Below are 22,584 nucleotides of genomic sequence, written 5' to 3'. Positions count from 1 at the left end.
ACCCTTTCATAGACCCACTTCCTTCCCTATTAACCCTAACTCCTTGGTGCCTTACTTCGTAGTTTCCCTAATGGATCTGCTCCCTTGTCTTTCTGATACATCTGCCCTAGTCCCTTGGCTTGCTCTCCCTCTCTACTGGTTCCATCTCTAAATCTCTAAACATCCTCAAGACTTACATATCTGTTTCTAAAATCCTTTTTTCTTTATGTCTACTCCCTCAGACTTCATGTGCTCTCTACGGTCATTCTCACCAAAGCTCCAAAGCTACGCTAGGCAAGTCATCAGTGACTTCCTAATTGCTTAATCCTACTAACTCTTCTTGAGCCTCATCCTATCACAGATATTTGAGGTATGGATCACTCCCTTTCTCCTGAAATTCTCTGCTCCCACTAAGTTCTATTACATTATTCACTTCTGGTTTCTTCTTTACCTTACAATGTTCCCCATTCTCTATGTGCTCCTTAAATGATTATGTCCACAGTGTTGTTTCCTAGCACTTCTCTCTAGGTAATTGCTTCCATAGCTTCACCCACAAGTAATATACAAATATATTCTACTAATTTATATCTCCAGCCAGGTCGTTTCTCTTGAGCTCCACACTTCTATAGCTAAGCACCTATTAAAAATTTCCTTTGGGCTAATTTACATGTACCCCCAAACTTCATATGTCTAAAATTGTTCCCTCTCCAGTATTCCCAGTCTTAATACATAGCCCATTCAACTCATGTTTCCAAGTGGAAATTAAGGACTAATTTTTTATTCCATCTGCTCTCAAAAATAAGAACTAACCAACCAAGTCCTATTAATGGTACTATATATATTATATATAATATAATATATGCTCTCCATAGTATATAGTATACTATATAGTATATATTATACATAATATATATATATATATATATATGCTCTCCATTTTATGCTATCACTGTACTTTCCATGTTGTATTGGTAGCAAGGATTTTCTGAATAAATTAACTGTCTCAAATTTTGATCTGCCTACTGCCTAAAGCATTCTCTGCATGTTACACAATGATCTTTCTAAAGCATGAATCTGGCCATATCTACACCGATACCATCCATCCTTCAAGGCACTATTTACAGGGAAAGCCCAAACTCCTTAGCATGTACAGCAGTGGCCCCTTATCTGCAATTTCACTTTCAACAGTTCCAGTTACCCCAGGTCAAGTGCAGTCTGGGCACAGATAATATATTGCCAGAAGGTCAATTGTGGCCCAATACTCCATCACAATGCCTAACTCATTCACTTCATTTCAATTTCATCTCATAATAGAAGCATTTTATTATCACACATCATCACCAGAAGAGATGTGAGTATAGTACAATTAGACATTTTGAGAGAGAGAACACCTTCACATAACTTTTATTACAGTATATTGTTATTGTTGTTTTGTTTTACTAGTTCTTATTGTTAATCTCTAACTGTGCCTAATTTACAGATTAAACTTTATCATAAGTATGTATGTATAGGTACAACATAGTATATGCAAAGGGTTTGGTATTATCTGCAGTTTCAGGCATCCACTGGGGTTTTAGAACGTGTCCCAGTAGGTAAAGGGAAAATACTGTAATATAGAGTTTCCTAATCTGATAGCTGCCTCAACTGTTGTCACACTCACATACCCTCTTCCAGGTACACCAAACCTTCTAATGTCATATTTGCGTGTGACTGCTCTAGCTGCCAAGAAAGTCCTCCCCATCCATCTACCCCATCCTAAAATTGCTTTTTTTGCCTGTCTCCTAAATTCCTTTTCTCTTCCCTTCTCCTGTCTTTTGTTGTCTTTCTTTGTTCTCTTTCTTACATTGATGAACAGATACATTTTGGAGGAACTTGCAGCCAAGATGAATATGGGAAAGGGAAAAAGGCAGGAAAGGAAAGGTAGAAATTAATAATACAGCTTTCATGCTCCAGTTTTTTCTTTCCCTAAATAAGAGACAAAAGGCAAATCATACTTCAAAATAATTAGATTTTTATCGTGAATATTTTTCCTTTCTTTTTTTTTTTTTTTTGGTTTCTGGGACCCCTTGTAATAGCTTTTCTGATTTGTAAAATCTATCCAATGGTTACCTTGTTTTGTTTGGTTTCAAACATGTGGCCCTGCTCAGATTAGCTGACATGATGTGTATGCAAAGTCTTCTGAGTTCTTCAGAATAATAAACTGTTATAAGGAATCTCATTTGGCTAATCTAGTAGGTACAAATTTTATGGTCACAAATCTCAGATGTAAAAGAAATGCCTTTTTAAATATTCTATATAAACATAATTTCACTATCTCCCCTAAACTCTCAACAGCTGAGGACTCAAAAAACAGTATTTCTTTCAATCTATTGTCAAGTTCTGATAACTCCTTGCTTTTTAATGTTATAAACATTTTATGTTTTGTAATACAGTTGAACTTACTTGGAAGTTCTAGTAGGAATTTCTATTTTTCTTTAACGTTTTGGCTTTACTCACTGATTTTTATGTACAGGAAATCCTTATTACTTGTAAACTCACTTATTTGTTAAAATTCATTTGTAACCCCAAATCAATATCCACAGTGCTTCTATAATTATTCCTAGACATGTGCATATACAGAGAGGGAATAAATTTGAGGTTAGAGAAGGTGACGCTCTCTCTGCCCTTCTCATTACAGCTGTCACACTATAAGCAAGCTTCCTTTCCATAGTGTATTTAGTGCCATGTTTTTCATATTTTTGTACATTTTGGTAACGATTTCACTGATTAAAATGACCCAAACATAGTGCTGAAGTACTATTGTCCAGTGTTCATAAGCACAAGAAGGCTGTGATGTACCTTACAGAGAAAATATGTGTATTAAATAAGCTTCCTTCAGGCAAGAGTAATAGTGCCAGTGGCTGAGTTCATTGTTAATGAATCAACAATCCAGTACATCCAGAAAAAGGAGGAGAAAAATTGCTGATCTGAACGCGTGGCTGCTCTAGAGAGTTCTAAAGCGTAATCACTGTGTGATGAAGCCATGGAAAAAGTGGAAAAGTGGCATAATATGTGGTTTCATGAGATGAGGATTAATTTTTTAAAAACGTAGTGGACAGCATTGTTGAGACAGTGAAAGCCAAAAAATTATGGTAACTGACTTGCACAATTCAAAAAGCCATCTGGTATGAAAAATGTTCAGCTTGAAGGAGTAGCAATTTCTGCTATCAGGAATCTTGGGACAATATTTTAAATATCTGCTAAATGTTATACAGGAAAAGGGTTATGTGAAAAAGCAGGTTTTCAATACCGAGACCACCTTGTTTTAAAAGGATGTTGGCAAATGAGCCTATATAATGCAAATGGTTGGGGGTCACAGGAACCTAACCCCATATTTTTGTTAGGAGCAAGTACTTGCTCAGGATTCACCAATTCAGTGTTCGTGGCAACTTTATAGAACTACCACAAATAATGAGAGTCAAGTCTATGATGCTATCTTTGTGCTTAAAAATACACGTGATGTTTCTCCAAAAGGTGTACTTCTCATAATTTCTGACTCATCTGTTCCTTCCACTAATTATTCTGAAGTAGTCCCTTTCAGAATCAAAATATTCCTTCAGAAAATATTTCCAGACCCTTCAGAAAGCTACTTAGGAAGCCAGAGTCCAGGTCCTGCAGTATAATATTTCATTTAAGTCTAGAAGTAGTGAGAGAAAGCCAGTAATTCTGGGGATGTGGTGACAGCCAAGAGGGAGCCCAGGTAAGCAACTGCTCTAAGTTCCTCCAGAGGCAGGAGGCAGCCAGCACAGAGGGACTCTGAGGAGACACAGAGACATACCCAATACTCTTATGTAATCTTCTGTAATACCAGAGAACCTCCTTCAAGGCCCAGATGATGCCATGTGCACATTTTATCACCTGCAAAGGCTAAGAGTATATATAATAGGTATTTAGTAACTATTTATTAAATAAATGAATATAAGATGGGAAAAAATGAGCCAAGAATGGACCATCTAAGTCAAAAGAGTCACCTCTACTCTTAACATTATTCCTGCTTTAGCTATCACAGTAGCAAACTAGTTAACATAAGACCAGTCATGTTAGTGATTTAATAAATTCCAGCGTAAGTCATAGTCGTGTTAGTAAATAACATCATCAAACATTTACTGTGAAAGCTAAAGCAGTTAACACAGAGAGTTTCTCAGTGGCCCCAATTTGAAACAATCGGATAGCATGAAAGGAATTTAAACAAATATTCATATTATATATAAATGTGGGTACAGCATTTATACAGTATTCTCTCCAATATCTAGCTACCTTATGCAATGATGTGCAATAACGGCAAGTATAATATTCAAACAAATATAAAAACAAGGCAATAATAAAAAAGAGTTAATCATTTTTACAACAGCCTAAGAATGGATGGTCTGGCCACTTAGACTGATACATAAATTTGCATGCAGGCCAATTTGTATTAGACTAAATGAATTCTGTAAAAGTAATATGAGGGATCCCTGGGTGGCTCAGCAGTTTAGCGCCTGCCTTTGGCCGCGATCCTGGAGTCTCGGGATCGAGTCCAGCATCGGGCTCCCAGCATGGAGCCTGCTTCTCCCTCTGCCTGTGTCTCTGCCTTCCTCTCTCTCTCTCTCTCTCTCATGAATAAATAAAAAATAAAATAAATAAAAGTAATATGACGTTTTGTGGAGGATGGTTTTAAACGAACATATTTGTCTAGTGTCTGAATGTATAGCAGTGTGTGGTTGAAAAGAAAAACAAATGTTTTTGAGAAATGAATTAATTTCTTAAAACAGATTTGAACTGGATAAAGTTCTTTTTTAGTATTTTTCTTCATTTTCATTTTGTACCTGTTAAAACAATAATACTAGTTTTTAGAAAATCTCTTTATTAAAGTTATGTAAAGAGTAGCATGAGTGGCTTTTAAATCCAAAACTAAGCTTCGACCTTCTCTCCTTAGGAAAAATGTTGTGAAAACCAGGCCATCTGCTGAGGTACTAAGTTACATTTGGCCCTCAGAATGTGTTTGACATGCTCTGTTTTAGCACTCTGTTGGATTATTAGCCCACAAAACAAGTTCACCTTGATCTTTTATGTTAAACATAAAGTAGCTCAGGGACAAAATTTGACATAAACCTATGACGCTTCCATCTAAAGAAGGCAGAAATAAAACGGAGCTGTGGGCTAGATTACAATAAAACATCAGAAGCGCCAGAAACACAAGTCTTGAAGCTCCATCAGTAAGGAAATATGGCAAGCGCCTCCCCTGAACAGAATCAAAATCACTGCTCAGCTGTAAACAACAGCAACATGCTGATGCAGGGCAACCTCCCCACCCTGACCTTATCTGGGAAGATCCGAGTGACAGTTACTTTCTTCCTTTTTCTTCTCTCTACAATTTTTAATGCTTCTTTCTTGTTGAAACTTCAGAAGTGGACTCAAAAGAAAGAGAAAGGGAAGAAGCTCTCGAGAATGAAAGTGCTTTTAAAACATCTGACCTTGGCCAACCTGTTGGAGACCCTGATTGTCATGCCACTGGATGGAATGTGGAACATTACCGTCCAATGGTATGCTGGAGAGTTCCTCTGCAAAGTCCTCAGCTATCTGAAGCTTTTCTCCATGTATGCCCCAGCCTTCATGATGGTAGTGATCAGCCTGGACCGCTCCCTGGCCATCACGAGGCCTCTAGCTATGAAAAACAATGGCAAGCTCGGACAGTCCATGATTGGCCTGGCCTGGCTCCTCAGTGGTATCTTTGCTGGACCACAGGTAAACCAGATCATGAACTTGTTAGCATATGGCAATCACAGATTTCCTATCTACACTTGAGTACTGTATGCAGCATTGCATATCAAAGGCAGTATTGTGGTATCTTGGAGAGCTTGGACTCAGGAGATTAGAGTGGAGTTTAATCCCGGCTCTGTTACCTTGGGCACATCTTTTAGCTTCTCTGGGTTTCAGTTCCTTCATTTATAAGATGGAGGTAATGCCTACTTTATGCAGCTTTCATGAAAATTAAATGAACAATGTATTAAAGTGCCTGGCATAATCTCTGGTATGTAGTAAATGCTCCTCAAAAAATGTAGCTATTGTCAAATTTGACCTCATCCCCATCTTATTCTTTCAACTAGTTTTCTTTTTTTTTTTTAAGAATTTATTTATTTATTAATGAGAGGCAGAAAGAGAGGCAGAGACATAGAGGCAGAGAGAGAAGTAGGCTCCATGCAGGAAGCCCAATGCAGGACTCAATCCTGGGTCCCCAGGATCATACCCCAGGCTGAAGGCAGACGCTCAACCGCTGATACACCCAGGTGTCCCTCAACTAGTTTTCCATTCACTCTGATTAATACGGTAAATTGAGAGAATTTTTAGGAACTGTGAAATTTGCACAGGTAGGAAGTGTTTATAATCTGTGTCATTTGGGACTTCTTGAGGGAAACTATCCTGTCTTGTTGCAATTTAGAATGATTCTCAACTAGTATGTTGTTCTGTAGTTTGCAGCTGGGTGGGACTGAACAAAGAGGAAAAATAAGAATCCTGGACTATTGAAATTTGAATATTTCCCTGAGCTTGACTTGAGCTTATCTGGAAGTAGGCTAGACTACAACAGGCTGTTAGCAAAATTAAAATTGTTGGTGTAGGCACAGGCCCTCTGGTATAGGCAGATACCGCCCCAGATTGCTCTCATCAGAGGCAACCTGATTAATTGGCCTGCAGAATCTGTCTTTTTCAGCATTCATATCTCTGAAGAAAATGACACATTCTTACAGATGGCAAAGATCTTTTAATGACTGATAAATAAGTTGTCCCTAGACATACCCTGATGATGAACCCAGGGTACAAGGATGTGTTGAGAAGTAATGTCAAAGTTAACTAGAATGTTCCAAAAACTGGCCACTACAAATGGAAGTTATCTAGACATTCTAAATGAGCCAGGTGGTTAAAAAAAAAATAAAGAAACAAAAACAAACAAAAAACCTACCATGCAGAAACCACTAAATACATTAAAGCACCAGAAAGTTGGATTACCCAATTTTCCCACCAATTCCTCACTTAACTAATAGCTTTTGGATATTAGATCAATTTAATTAGGGTGTATTTTATGGCAGGAGAAATGGGAAATGCTAGTGTTTTGATTTCCCTGGAGAAAAGCATATTATAATGATTCTCACAGTGACTAAATATACAAGAATAGGTTTAGTAAATGTGTCTCTCCAAATGAGGTTATTTAGCCAAGGCTTATGCCTGAAGTTTCCATTTCATTTCTTTAAATTAAGAGTGCTCCTTACTTACTGGTTTTCTTGGGGAAGATAAGCAAGTTAGGCTCTTCACACTGAGTGTGATACTGAAACAAAGAAACAGCCCTCAAAGGAAATGTAATTCAGTTGTGGAGACAAAACTTATATAAAACTAATGCAACTATATACTAAACATTTTTTAAATCTATTACAAGTGTAAGAATAAGGAGAGATGAGTAAGAGTGGAAATGGGGAAGGAATGTTTTAAGGCTATAGGTAGGATACGTTGAGTCTTTTAAAATGAACAGTATTTGGATGGAAAAAATAAGTCAAAGATCACATGTATTTTTCAGCAAGAGTTGAAAAGTGTGCTTAATTTTCAGACTTCTCTGGCTGAAGTAAAAGATTGAGAGATAGGATGGCAGGAAATCAGATTTGGTGGTTGCTCCTTTTCTTCCACCTCATAGCACATTATTTGTCATAAAACATCATAATTATGCATTTGCTTGTCTTTGCTATTAAGGAATATACTCTAGAATGATGGAGACTCCATTAAGTTCAACTTAATTAATATTTACATTACCGAATAAGATAACTAGCAAAAACAGAAATTTAAAATGTTTGCATAATGTGATTTCTCTTCAGATCAAATAAATCCTTCACCTTTTCCTTAAACAAAAACTTCAGACGGATGAATCAGTGAATGGGGGTATGATGGACCTGTATTATAAAAGACAGTAATAATCATGGGGAAATTCTGAAATTAATGTGGGAACCATAAATCCTTTGTGAGTCCTGGGCAAGAAATAAAGTGATTTTTTAACAAAAATACTTTTAGAAAATTTACATAGACCCAAATAGACATGAGAGACAGAGAAATCTTTTCCAGCTTTTCTGGCAATGAGGTGATTAGGTTGGTGGCTAAAATAGTCTCAGAGAGAACTGATTGTAAGAGGGACGTTTCAAACAAAAAAACAAAGCTTGGCAACAAACTGGATTTAGGGAGTTAATAACCAGAAGGGTGTAAGCTACAGCTCCAATACTTTTGGCCAAGGGGTTTTAACAACCATTGAAATAGGCAGGTAGATTGAGAAAAGGAGTGTTTGCCTCTTTGTTTCTCTGTTTGTTTGACAGGGAAGGGAAGGCAGGCTCTGAAAGAGCTGAAAACATTTGCTTTAGGACATAATGTTACCAATATGAGGTCATTGTATAAGTACAGGTATTTGGAAAGTAAGTTAGGATACTGATGAAGGTCAGTTTATGATAATAACTGAAGTGCAAACCAATAACATCGGTCTCCCTTAAAGGACTGTCCCAGAGGCTATAAAAAATATATTGATTTATTAATTCAATTATTTTCATCTAAGTATATGACAGCAATAATAGAAAGGTAGTGTCAAATACTTGTCTATCTTGATGTAGTAAAAAGAAAATATGAAATTAAATTTGAATTGTTTAGGATGTTCATGTAATAGCCTGACCTCAAATACATTACTCTTCCTGAGAGATTTATGTGAAGATGGGCCACAGAAAATAATGGTATTATTTTATGGTGAAACACATGACTCATCCTTACTTTCAGCAGCCGATTAAATTTATAAAGCACTTTACTGAAGTTTCCTGAAAAAGCCCATTCTATGCAGTACATTATAGCCATGTACATATTATCCCTATCCAGTGCATCAGAGAATGTACAAAGAAGTTTGAGAGCAGTGGCAGGCAAATACTTCTGGCAGTAACCCAAAGTAAGACATCTGTACCACATACAGACCTTGAGAAAATATTTCATAAAATAAATATTCAACTGTGTTTCATTTCATTCTTTAATGTTGATTGCAACTAACCAATGGGTACAATCTGCAGTTCAAAAACAACAGTCTGCAGGGATTCATTGACTTTCCCAGGGTCAGTTGGGTTGTTGGACTCATGCCTTTTTATTAAGTCTAGGTTTTCTTTTTATTATAGCTCTCTGCTTTCTCTCTGAATAGAAGAGGTTTTTAATTCCACGACTAATGCTTACATATATTAAATGGGGAGGATAAGAGATTGAAAGGGCACATTTCTGTTTCTAGACTGGCACATACCAAGCCCTCCTCATGCTTCACCATGTAGTGGAATGAGCCCATTGACAAAGGTGCATCCTGTAGGCTAATTTACACTGAAAGGAAGACTTTAATCATCATCCTCTGGTGCATATATTAATCATCTATTACTTGAGTAATTCTATGATGGTTTGAGGATATATTTTCAGAAGTTTCAGCATAGCATAACTGAACTTTCAATTTTTTTCTTAGTAAATGGAATTTTTTAAAAAGCAAAATTCTATCTGGAGTCCCAATACATGAAACATATAAGTGGAGCTATTCTTGTTGAAGAAGGATAAGAGAGGCCAGTCTTCTGCTTGGGCATTCACTAGCCCCGTTCATGGTCTCTGAAGACCTTAGATCTCCTGCAGCAAAGCTTGGAAGGCAATGGAATAGTAGAAATGGCATGAGTATGGGTTTTAAACAAAGTTGGTTTCAAATCTCAATGCTGTCTCTTACTATCTCTGTGGCTCTGAGTAAATCACTTAACTAAATTTAAAAGAATAATGGTGAAGAATAAATTGTAAAGAATAAGATACATAAACTCACCTAGGACAAGAATTTATAATTGTACATTCCATTAATGTTCATTCCTTCCCCTCCGCCTGTTTTCACTCCTTTTGTTCATAATAGAGTTTTTGAAGTCAGGAGGGAAAATAACAGGAAATATGAGTATAAAAACTACATGATTCTTTAAGGGACAGCAAAGATAATTGCTTATATGAAGATTGATTATTTCTAATTTCTCAAATTATAGCATTCATTGTGACTGATAAGTCAGTTTAGCCAAACTACCTCCTAGTCATCAGGCTATCCTACTCATTCTGAAAGCTATATATGCCAAAGCATAATTATTTAAGTCTTGAAGGTATTATTTGTAACAGTAATATAAGGATGAATGGAAGAGGGACACCTGAGTGGCTCAGTGGTTGAGTGTCTGCCTTTGGCTCAAGTCATGATATCAGGGTCCTGGGATCGAGTCCTGCATCAGGCTCCCTACAGGGAGTCTGCTTTTCCCTCTGCCTATGTGTCTGCCTCTCTCTCTGTGTCTCTCATGAATAAATAAATAAAATCTTCAAAAGAAAAAAAAAGATGGATGGAAGGAAGAGTGAGGGATAAAGAGGGAAAGAGAGAGCAAGAAAAGAAAAAGGAAGGAAAGGAAGGGACAAACATGAAAGGAAATCTGCCTTAAAACCATGTGTGGTTAGGCTGGTAAGTGCATGTTGAGGAGAAAACATTTCCTGAATTAGGTGTGTTTATATCTAATCAAAAATCATATGGTTTCCAATGGCAATCATCTCCCACCACAAGAATCATTTGCAGAAGTTCATACCACTAGTTTTTCTGTGTTAACTGGAGGATTACATGCTGACAGGATTTAAATTCTATCATTAACCCAGGTTGGAAGGCAAGATAGATGAGACGTCCTTTGGTCTTTGGTGTAAAGATATGTGATCTGAAGCTGTATAGAGGCTTGCCTTGACACACAGAATGCACCTGATAGGACTAGAATGCACTTCTGAACTTGACAGGCAGCTTAAATTCAACAAATACTCAACACACATATACAATATGCCAAGAACTATACTAGAACATAGAGTAGCATGCTAATAACATAAATAACACCAATAAACATAAATAAATAACAATGATAATGATGATGGTGATGACAAATATTGAAGACATAAATATGTGTCAAGAATTGTGCTAAATCCTTTTGCTGCACTATTTCATATAAGGCTCCCCCAAACCCTATATATTGTATACAGTTATTATCTTGATTTTATTCACACAGAAACTAAGATTAAGAAAATTATATAAAATGCCCATGATTACTGTCTAGTAAGTGCAGGTGTCAGTACCAATTAACTCCATACCCAGAGCTATTGGCTACTACACTGGATCACACTACACAATATCGTCTATTTCCTTTATTCTTGTAGGAGGCTAGAGAAGGAAAAGGCAGGAAAGTCTTAAATTGAGAACAGATAGTTAAGAGCTATCAGGAAAAAAACACATGGTAAACATTTATAAATGTATAAATAAATATATATGAATACACGTTTATAAGTTGTGTGTCTTGAAATTTTTATAAAAATAACGGTTATGGTTATTACTTATATGGCACTACGTGCCAGGCATTTTTCTAAATGCTTTGCAAGCATTAACCCATTTAGCTGTCTTGCCAGCTCCTAGAAGTAAATACTACTAATATCTCCTATTTTATAGATGAGAAAGTTGAAGCACATCATCTAAAGATAATTACAACGGGAAAAGATTTGGTGATAACGTAGCCTGGGGTAAGGTGAGGGTGAAGACAATAAGAAGCATCTGCAAATGACTGTAAAGAAGAAAAACAGATTGTTCTCGTTTATGGCAAAATAAAGCAAATACTTATGAGACCTGGGGCCAAGGATAAGAAAGAAGAAACTAAGAAATTAAAGAATTATAATCCAAAGACAAAAAACAAAACACTGAAGTAAAATGGATCTCTATATTAATCATTCTAATGAACGTGGATTTCGAGCACAAAATAAACTGAACCTAGCCTAAAACAATTCAAGGGCAAGTAAGATTCTGTGTTACTGTCACACTCTTCTGTATCACTCTTTTAGAACTTACAACAATCTACCTTGTGTGACAGGTGTCACATACATGCTTTAGCTCCCCTACCAAATTTAAATTCTCTGATAGCAGGATATATCTGGTTCATCTTTTATGACAGAGAGCACCAGGATAGTTTTTCATCAAGAAGGTGCTTTAACAATAAGCATTTGGGCCACCTGCTTGGCTCAGTCAGTTAAGCAACCAATTCTTAATTTTGGCTCTGGGTCATGATCTCAGAGTTGTGAGATCAAGTCCTGTGGTGGGCTCTGCACTGGGTGTAGAGCCTGCTTAAGATTCTCTCTTTCTCTTCTTCTGCCCCTCCCCACTATGCACTTGCTCTCTTGAAAATAATAATAATAATAATAATAATAATAATAATAATAATAATGAAGAAGAAGAAGAGGAAGAAGAAGAAGAAGAAGAAGAAGAAGAAGAAGAAGAAGAAGAAGAAGAAGAAGAAGAAGAAGAAGAAGAAGAAGAAGAAGAAGAAGAAGAATATTGAGGGAAGCCTGAGTGGGTCAGTGGTTGAGTATCTGCCTTTGGCTCAGGGCATGATCCTGGAGGTCCTGGGATCCAGTCCCACATCCCGCTCCTTGCAGGGAGTCTGCTTCTCCCTCTGTCTGTCTCTGTCACTCCTTCTGTGTCTCTCATGAATAAGTAAATAAAATCTTTTTTAAAATTGAATTATAAAGTATATTAAATAAAGATATTAAAGATAACCATTAGTTCAAATCATAGCACTTAATTTGTCATTTTACTGAAAGTTTCATAATGATTTAAAAACATGAAATATTAAAGTGAAAATGTGGCAGAGTAGTGCAGAACACAAAGTCAACTTGGTTCATCTGGGTCCAAGGATGGTTGGGAAGATGGGGAAAGAAGTAGCTAAGGTTTTAAAGAAATACTAGATTCTCAGGTTCTATGTGAAGTAACCCAAAGACTTCAACTCACAACATCTGTTGGATCAAATTCAAAACTGAGTTTTAAATAAGGGCAGGTTGCAAGGCAGTATAGAAAATTTAAATGGTTCCTTCGTGATGTGGAAAAAGTGGATTGTAAAGTAGAATCAATTGAAGTGGTGTTGGAGTTTCTGAACTTTAAATTTGATGATATGGTCATTGGGCGCTCTCTAGTGGATTAATTTAAAAATAACTGTTTTGCCCTTGAAAAAAGATCTGAAACTGAAAATCAACATTTTAATTACAAATAAAAGATTCAGCATTATGTTTTATATTACGTTTACTTATATTTTATTTATGGTATGTTATATTTATACCTTTTAAAAATCTTCTACTCTACAAGCAAAGAAAGGAAATACAGCATTTTTTTAAGGCACACTTAACTCCCATTCCAATGCCCCAAAGAGGAAAGAAATCCGGGGCCTGCTGATTAATTAAGCTAAATTAAAATTTATTAATTGAGTCAGAAACTTTTAAAAGTCAATACTGTCTCTCATTTGCTTAAAATTTTTTAAAATCCTGTAACATTTTTGTTTTAATTTATTTGCTATTAATTTTACAGTGCTTGGGCATGCTTTTCATTTTAATAATGTGTCACAGTAAAAGGAAGTTTCTCAGTGGAGAAACTTAGAAATGACTGGATAACAAGTGTGCTTCATAAATGGGGAAGGAATGAGTAAGTAGACACTTATCATTAGAACTTGTTTTTGACAACTACTTGAAACATTTCTTAAGTAGTTGATTCAATTTGTGATTTTAAAAAACATAATTTAATACTTAATGAAAGGTTGCAATAATCATGAAGACTTCTGGAATAGCTTTCCTTCAGCTTCCCCAATATTAACATTTTACTGCATCCATTTATTTGCTTTGTTTCATATATACATTTTTTTCCGAACTGTTTAAAAGTGAATCCAGATATGATGTCCCTTTAAAAAATACTTCAATGTGTTTTTTCTGGCATATACCCACATTACAAGTATCAAAATCAGGAAATTAGCACTGAAAAAATATGATTATTTAATCTATATAACTTATTCATATCTCACCAAATGTCCCAATAATGTCCCTTTTAACAAAAGAAAATCCAAGATTATGCATTCAATTCAGTTGCCACATCTTCTTAGCCTCCTTTAAATTAGAACCATTCCTCAGTCTCTCTTTGTGTCTCACAACATTGACATTTTTTAAGAGTATAGGCCACTTATTTTGTAGAATGCCCCTCTATTTGAGTTTGTCTGATGTTTTCTCATGGTTAAATTTAAGTTATGCACTTTAAACAGAAATACCAAAGTAGTGGTGGTGAATACTTCTCAATGCATTATATAAGGAAGCAGCTGCTGTCCAATGGTTCCATTATTGGCAATGTTAATTTAATCATTTGGTTATTTTTGTACTGTCAAGTTATTAATTTACTCTTCATAATGACTAAGTAACTTGCAGGTATATATTTAGAAATTATATAAATATCCTGCTTTACTCAAAATTCGCCCATGTTTTTACTATCCATTGATGATTCTTACCTGAATCACTTATCATTACCATTCAGTAATCACTACTTTCATTATTCCTAATACATTTATTAGTTTGCTTTCTATAATAAATAGGTTCTTTCCCCTCTCCTCATTTCTTTGTTGTTATTGTTTCATAATTTATATCAGCGTGGACTCAAGGATTCTTACTTTATTCAATGGTTAATCATGCCTTTTTATCAGGGTTTGGTTTTTTGGTGTTTGGGTTTTGTTCTCAATGCTTATGCTGTCCCAGATTTGGCCAATGGGAGTTCTTTCAAGGTGGCTCCAGACCTCTTTGGACATGCTCCATTATTCTTTTAGTACTTTTGCATTTTGGGCACAAGCTGTTCCAAGCACCTGTTGTAGTTTGTCTATGCCAGCCTTGAGAATCATTCACTTTTCCAATGAGCTCTGGTGCTCTTTGATAGAGAATGGTATTTAGACAACGAAATCCAGGTACAAAATGTGTTTATTGCTACTAGGATGTTCCTAGCCTCCTAGAAGACAAAGCTACAAAATAAACACACACACACACACACACACACACACACACATACATAAATATACCTAGAAATATTTCTTACCTTTTATGCAGGTGTATAGGACTCCATTGTGTGGTCCACCCCATTTTATTCAGCTACTGTTCTATGTTATTTTCAAGTTTTTCAATTACAAACAATAACAACCTTCTGCCTATGTATTTTCATATAATGGAGGTAGGAGTGTATCTTCTGAGTAAATACCTGGATGTCAGATTGCTGGGTCAAAGGTAAATGCATATATAGATATGTCACTTATTGCCAAATTCTTCTCCATAGGGGTTGTGCCAATTTGCATTCCCACTAAGCAGTGTGGGAGAGTATCTATTTCCCCACAATCCGCCCTCATATGAGAATGTGTTGCTATTTTTCATTTTTGCCAATTTTGAGAATGAAAAATGCCATTTCAGTATAGCCTTAACCGGCATTTTTTTTAATCACAAATGAGGTTGAACATCTTTTCATATGCCAAAGGGGACTGCTATATCTTTTTTTGTGAATAGCCTATTCATGTCTTTTGACCATTTTAATGGGGTTTTCTGTCTCAAAAAAGTAAAATTTAAATATGTATTTGGGGGGCACATTCTAACCACTGGACACAGTTTTGGGTGCTGCAGATACAATGATAGACAAAATCACTTGCAAAAACTTTACTCAGCATAATTATATCTGATAATGAAATACAAACAGAATTTAAATCCTTGGTTGATGATTGTTCTGCTAGTTTGAAATAATTTCGAAAAAAAATAAAATCCTATAGATTCATTCACATTATCCAAATATATTTTAAGTTAAGATCCATTTACAACTTTTTACTGAAGGGTCAAAAGGATAGTATCAAGAAGCTGAGCCCTTGCTTTCGGTAACATGTTCAAAGGCCTGCAGAAGACAAAAGGAAAAAGCTTTCAAGAAAATATGCAAATAGTGTTTGAAAGAAAGTAATGCCACTCTCTAATTTTTTTTTCTTTTCTCATACAGTTGTACATCTTCAGGATGATCCACTTAGCAGATAGCTCTGGACAGACAGAGGGTTTCTCCCAATGTGTAACACACTGCAGTTTTCCACAATGGTGGCATCAAGCCTTTTATAACTTCTTCACCTTCAGCTGCCTCTTCATCATCCCTCTTTTCATCACGTTAATCTGCAATGCAAAAATCATATTTACTCTGACACGAGTCCTTCATCAGGATCCCCATGGTACGTATTTCTTAGATTTGGTGTTCATTGTGGGTAAACAGATTTTAACAGCAATGTTCACAGCAGAGTGGCATGTACAAGGTGCCAGATACTGTTCAAAGCAGTTTGCATATTTAATACAGTAACTCCAAGAGCTAATACTTATATTATACTTTTACTATCCTCAGTTTACAGATGAAGTAATTTGGTATCTCCCAATGTTCCAAAGTTGTACCGTGAAATTAAAAATGAAATAACAATTTTCTCATTTTACCCAAGATACGAATTGGCAAATTGCTCCTGCTGGGCCACCACAACACTATGCCAAACGCCTGATTTCTAGAATACCACAAAGCACGCCTCGTCAAATGGTAGTCAAAGACTTGCTAAGGTTAAGCTGTTCCATTTCCCACTCAGATCCCCTTTTCCACACAACATAACTGTATACATGTATGCATGTGTGTCTTGTGTGAAATACTCTTGAATATGGAGTTGACTCTTTCATCTGAATCTTCACAGCTGTGGTTGTACCTTTTTTGCTTCAGTAATCCAGAGTAGTCTCGAAAACTAAATTTATGAATTTGCTAATTAAACGTGGCTATATTGGCCTGACGTCCAAAAGACATGTTTTCAATGGCATGGTGCATAGTTAAACGTGGTACAACTTAACAGGAAAATCATCTTAATTACTGTAGCATGATTACTAATCTCAGCAGATATTTTCTCAAGGAAATAATTGTGGAAATGCTCTATAATAAATACTTGAGCAGTTCCCAGCACAAAATGGGTATTTGATACTTCTTAAGTATACAAAAACATTTGCCCTCAAAATCTTATCCCAGAGAAATTCAGTTCTATAAGGGATATCTAAGAAGGCCATATGGAGAATAAGAAGATAAATCCCAAATAGGGATTAATCTGAAGAAATGTGAGCTAGGCAGAAGCAGAGAAATAAAACAGCAGAGGCAAGGAGCAATAGTTCAATATTACTAACACAGATTTAGTTAATTAATCTTTTCTCTATTCAACCAATATGTATTAACTACTCAATATTGCTGGAAATGGTGATAGATGTGGATACCGCAGTGGATAAAACAGCCCACTAACTATCCTGCTTTCATGGAGTCTACAGTCTTGCAGAAGACGGTATAACAGTAAACCAATAATGATATGTGATGATATTTCAAAAGAGGTCGAAGGACAGTTATAGGAGGTTGAACATTTTTTCAGATTCAGCCCCTGTGCTAAGCCAAGATGCTTCCCTAAATGTGTCCATTCCTATTGATTGCTTTATTACTTATATCATTAGAGTTTACAGATACTGAGGATTAAATGAAATAATGTGTGAAAAGAACAAGGCCCATAGCAAGGTACACAGTAAATGATAATTAGGTTTGTATGACAGAAATCCATAACCTACCTGTTCTCAATAAATTACTGACTTTAACATTTGTAGTCAAAAATTAATTTTATAATTAAAACATCATGCACGCAAATGTTTTCATCCATATTTCCATTCTTTTGTGATCAGTGAATAAGAAGTTGCAAAATGGTTGCTTCTGAATAGCATGATCTATGTCCCTCATGAAACATACAGCATGGGAAAGGCATTTTTTGCTTCAAAATAGCAGTTCTGGCGTATGAAATACAAGAACAGATTTTGAGCACTTTAAAACTGCAGTTAAGAACTATGTGCTAAATTTCATGCAAGCAGCCTGTGAGTGTCAAAAATTCCATTAAACCCTAGTGAATTTACACACACACACACACCATATGTGACAAACACACACACCTCACATACACCACACAGATGGCACACATACAAGCTTCACACATACATCACCCACACACCTACATGTGGACTTTAAGCGATTTACTGATATGAAAAGGGAAATTGTTTTGAATATCATAGAGAGAAGCACATGGTTGAGAAAGATAATTTTGGACATACACTTTCATCCATACGTGATTCTTATTATCTTTACTGTCAGAGATAGTAAGTATGGTTCTGTGTAAACACACAATTCAATTTAGCTCAACTTTAGTCTACTCTCAAATTTATGTTTTAAGAGTTTGAGTACCCATACATTTCAAATCCAAATTATTTGGTGGAAATTTATTTTTAAGAACACTGCTATCTTTTAATCTTTTTTATTTGTTATGTGACATAGGGGAAAACTTGGAATATTAAACATTAAAGAAAATTTTCAAACAAATTTTCATTATGAAAAATATTGGAATTTGTTCCCTATTCCATTAATTAGTTTGAATTAGTGAATCTCTCTTTCTTTTTTTCCATGTTGGTTTTGTAATAAAACTGGTCTTTAAATATCTACTTTTTTCTCTATCTAACAGAATTACAACTGAATCAGTCCAAGAATAATATACCAAGAGCTCGGCTGAGGACCTTGAAAATGACAGTTGCATTTGCCACTTCGTTTACTGTGTGCTGGACTCCCTACTATGTTCTAGGAATTTGGTACTGGTTTGATCCTGAAATGTTAAACAGGGTGTCAGATCCAGTAAATCACTTCTTCTTTCTTTTTGCTCTTTTAAATCCATGCTTTGATCCACTTATATATGGATATTTCTCTCTGTAATTGATAGTCTATGTAGGAAGCCATATAAAGAAGAGCAAGGTGGTAAATTTCATCAAATGGAATAATAAACACAAAGGTCGCAGCACATTTACGGATAAACAGAGTTTAAGATTATATTAACATCCTTTTTCTTTTTGAAAACACATTGTCAGAAACTCAAATGCAAATAAAAATCACAAACACAAAGAAAAAGAAAATTCAAGAAAAATAATAAAATATTCCCTCATAATCATAAACCTCTGAATTCAAGAAAAATAATAAAATATTCCCTCATAATCATAAACTTCTGAATTAATCTGTCCCCTTTCTGGGCTTCTGAATTAATCTGTCCCCTTTCTGGGTTTCTATAACACATTACATAGGTTTCTTATTACTTTCTCCTTGTCTAATTATGTATAAAAATTTTAAATAGCCATGGCCTAAGGCATTGAGATTCCAAAAAGTAAGGCTGAGGGCTGCCTGGGTGGCTCAGCAGTTTAGTGCCACCTTCAGCCTAGGGTGTAATCCTGGAGACCAGGGATGGAGTCCCATGTCGGGCTCCCTGCATGGAGCCTGCTTCTCCCTCTGCCTGTGTCTCTGTCTCTCTCTCTCTCTCTATCTCTCTCTCTCGTATAAATAAATTTTTTTAAAAATTTTTAAAAAAGACAAAAAGTAAGGCTGGGAATCTACAACACAGCCTTAACCTAGGCATGCCTTTAAGAGTTTTTTTTCCAAGGAGCCTAGCAGCAGTTATATCTTATGCTCCAATAATACGCAAAGCACAGAAAATTTCCCTGTCCATAGGATCAATTTTCCTTCCTCTGGTTAAAAAAATGCAACAAATATAATTTTTTCTTTGATTTCAAAAGCATTCTGAAGTTTTAAGTATTCAGCAACCAACTCACCAACCATTCCACCAATGTGATAAAATTTACAAGTAGTTCTCCTTTATCCCAGTCTTTATCCCAGTGGAACAGTGTGAAGCGCCTTCATAAAAAGAGGAGGGGTAGAGGGATTAGTATTTGGACAAAGGTTAGAACATTCCTCTAGGCTGTAGTCAGTGGAGTTCGTGGTGATTACCTGTAGTAATAACATTGTTTTTAATACAATCAAGAAAAGATTGATTATGTTTTATATATAATATGCACTCTATTTTAATATGAGAGATTTTTTCCATCTTCTGATTTTACTAAATCTATAATCCAAAAGTCACTGAGAAAAACAAATCAAGCAAATGCACAAGTGAAAAGATATTTGATACATAAGAAGCACACTGAAAATGACAGTGTGCTTTAATATATACAGGTCAAAGAAATCAACAAAGTATTGAGAAAAGGAAAAGAAAATTTGTAAATGGTAAGTAACACTTACTGATATTCACATTAAGTGATGGTTTTCAAAATATACGGGCACAAACCTCTTTTAATTCAGGCCTGTTTCTACCTGTTCCATGAAAAAAGGGGAGGATGAAAATTAGGAAACTGCAATATACACAACGAAAAAAGTTTATAAAGAACTTTAAAGAAATTCAGCCATCCTTTAACTTCTTCCTAAAAAATAGGTAAAATACTATTATATTCATATGAGGTATGTAGTGCCACCCAAAGACAAAATGCAATTTCCAATTTTCTAGGGCATAGAGAACTGTGGAAAGTAAATTACTAATTAGACTAATGTAATCTTTCCTTATTTTTCTCTTCTCATACATATTCTTCAGTGTAGTTGTGTGTGTATGTTGTGTGTTTCCACAGCCTATATTATTTTCTAATTTCCACTTCCACTAATCTGTTTGTCACCATTCAGCTCCTTCCTTCTACTCTTTCATTCATATTTTCTTTTTTACTAAGCCCATACCTTTAATTCATCAATCCATGTGCCAACTCTACAGTTGAATTGGTCAAGGCTCAATTCAAGGCATCGAGAAACATATAATGTTTTGAAATGCTCAAAATTAACTTTTAAGGCATGTATATTGATACCAAGATTTAATAGTTCTACCAAATGACACAATAATATTGGTAAGTCACAACAAAACCAATTTTCTTCTTTAATCTTTATCATATACTTATTCCTAATATGATACAATTCTTACTTCCAGACTTAAAGGCAAAACAACAAACATATAAACATATATAAGATATGATTTAAGGGCTTTATTAGATATGTGTTTAATGAACACATGCCAGCTTGGCTCTTAGAATCTCCAGAAATTGTTCTATTTAGATATGCTCTCAGGCATTTTTTGATACTAACTAAAGGGCTATTCAAAATTTGGTGTAGGGGTTAGTAACCTATGGTCCATGCACAAAATTATATTTCAATGCAACTGTTTTTCTTTTATTTCTATTTGTATTATTTTATGCATTTAAAAACATTATCCTAAAAGACATTTATAGGCCAAACCAGACTGCCAAAGGAGCTCATGTCACAAAAAAGGTTGAGTTCCTTATTGATTTTGTATAAAAAAGCTTTTTACAATAAAATTTTATCAGAATGTATTCATTTGCTTATAAGCACGCATAATAATATTAATATTAGATTATTTCAATTTGATTACTCACCACTTCAGATTTAAAAATTTTTCTAAAGCTCAATATGTAATTAAAAACTTTTCAGAAATAAGTATATTATATAAATATAATATAAATTGAATTGTAATATAAATTATAATATGGATTTAAATTAAAATTTATAGCTCAAAAGGTAAATGTGGCTTTAAATTAAAGATATATACCATTCAACAGAGACTATTCAATACATTTGATATTCCAGTCATTTACTCAATTTTCAATCATAACAAAAGATGAAGATTCCTTGTAAAAAAAAAAGGATATATTCTGTAGAATGAATTCAGAATTCTATCTGGGTTGTCTCCTTTATGTAGCATATAAAATTGGGTATAGCTTGGGTTCCTCTTGCAAGTCAATTTAGTAAACAAATGACATAAATGAATGACAATGAATTGAACAAAGACTGCACTAATTCAATTTCAGCCTAAGAAACAGAGCTATAACAGCTGAGAAGGAAAAAAATAAACTATAAGAGAAATGGGTGTCATAAATATTACTTTCCAAGGACCATATATCAGTGTAAATGAGCTAGGAATGTCCTTAAAGTGACCTGGTCTCAGAATTTACTTTGTAGTCATAAAGAGATAATACTTATGGACAAGTTAAATATGTTTAGAATTTCACCTATTTTACCTGTAGCCTGGTTTCACATGTTGAGCCAACTCTTTGAGCTTGTCTAATTACTAAAAATTGTGTGCATAGAAAACTAAATAGAAGAATATAGTTGAGTTTAATCTCTAAGGTTAATTTAAATCTTCAATTTAATTGTTAGAGTTAAGTTCAAAAATCAAGTTTGAAACTATTAGCCTAATTTTCATAGTTATATAATTTATAAAATGTGTGTATAGGGGGATGCCTGGGTGGCTCAGCAGTTGAGCATCTGTCTGCCTTCGGCTCAGGGTATGATTCCGGAGTCCTGGGATCGAGTCCCGCATCAGGCTCCCTGCATGGAGCCTGCTTCTCCTCTGCCTGTGTCTCTGCCTCTCTCTCTCTTTGTGTCTCTCATGAATAAATAAATAAAATCTTTTTTAAAATAATATTAAATTAAATTAAATGTGTGTATAGGAACCATAGAACATAATAAAAAGTACTGATATCGTTATTTCTGAGTGATTTCTAAAATCTTCTTTCTTGTGAATTCCTTTAATTCCAAATTTCCAAAGTGAACATACACTGCTTTTGTAATGAGAAAAAAAATAAATAAATGTTTTATGAGTGTGTGCTTGTATGACTTTTACATGTCACCCTCACTGTTAGAATGCTTTCTGCTGTCATAAACGTCAGACTAAAAGTGACACGTTTTCATCTCAGGTTATAGGACGTTCTTAGGTAAGCATGCAGAAC

General features: G+C 35.1%; 1 protein-coding gene and 1 long non-coding RNA gene across 3 annotated transcripts; one reads left to right on the top strand and one right to left on the bottom strand.

Annotated features, from left to right (window-relative positions):
* Positions 1–5,083: 5,083 nt before the first annotated feature.
* On the top strand, positions 5,084–19,002 carry GNRHR (gonadotropin releasing hormone receptor). The gene is made up of 3 exons (XM_077848205.1): positions 5,084–5,742; positions 15,893–16,112; positions 18,447–19,002. The coding sequence occupies exons 1-3, from the start codon at positions 5,224–5,226 to the stop codon at positions 18,689–18,691; spliced, it is 984 nt and encodes a 327-aa protein (XP_077704331.1). The 5' UTR covers positions 5,084–5,223; the 3' UTR covers positions 18,692–19,002.
* Positions 15,320–21,243, bottom strand: LOC144283723 (uncharacterized). Of its 2 annotated transcripts, XR_013352278.1 has the most exons (4): positions 20,042–21,243; positions 19,606–19,750; positions 17,512–17,724; positions 15,320–16,056 (listed from the first exon to the last, which is right to left on the bottom strand). It is a non-coding gene; the product is annotated as an uncharacterized LOC144283723 (long non-coding RNA). The 2 variants fall into 2 exon arrangements; XR_013352277.1 differs by having other exon boundaries at positions 15,322–16,056; positions 19,606–21,242.
* Positions 21,244–22,584: the final 1,341 nt, after the last annotated feature.

This window comes from Canis aureus, chromosome 14 (assembly GCF_053574225.1).
Source record: "Canis aureus isolate CA01 chromosome 14, VMU_Caureus_v.1.0, whole genome shotgun sequence".
Classification (NCBI taxonomy): Eukaryota; Metazoa; Chordata; class Mammalia; order Carnivora; family Canidae; genus Canis; species Canis aureus.
Note: the sequence above shows the minus strand (reverse complement) of the source record. Positions and strands in the feature narration are given on the sequence as shown.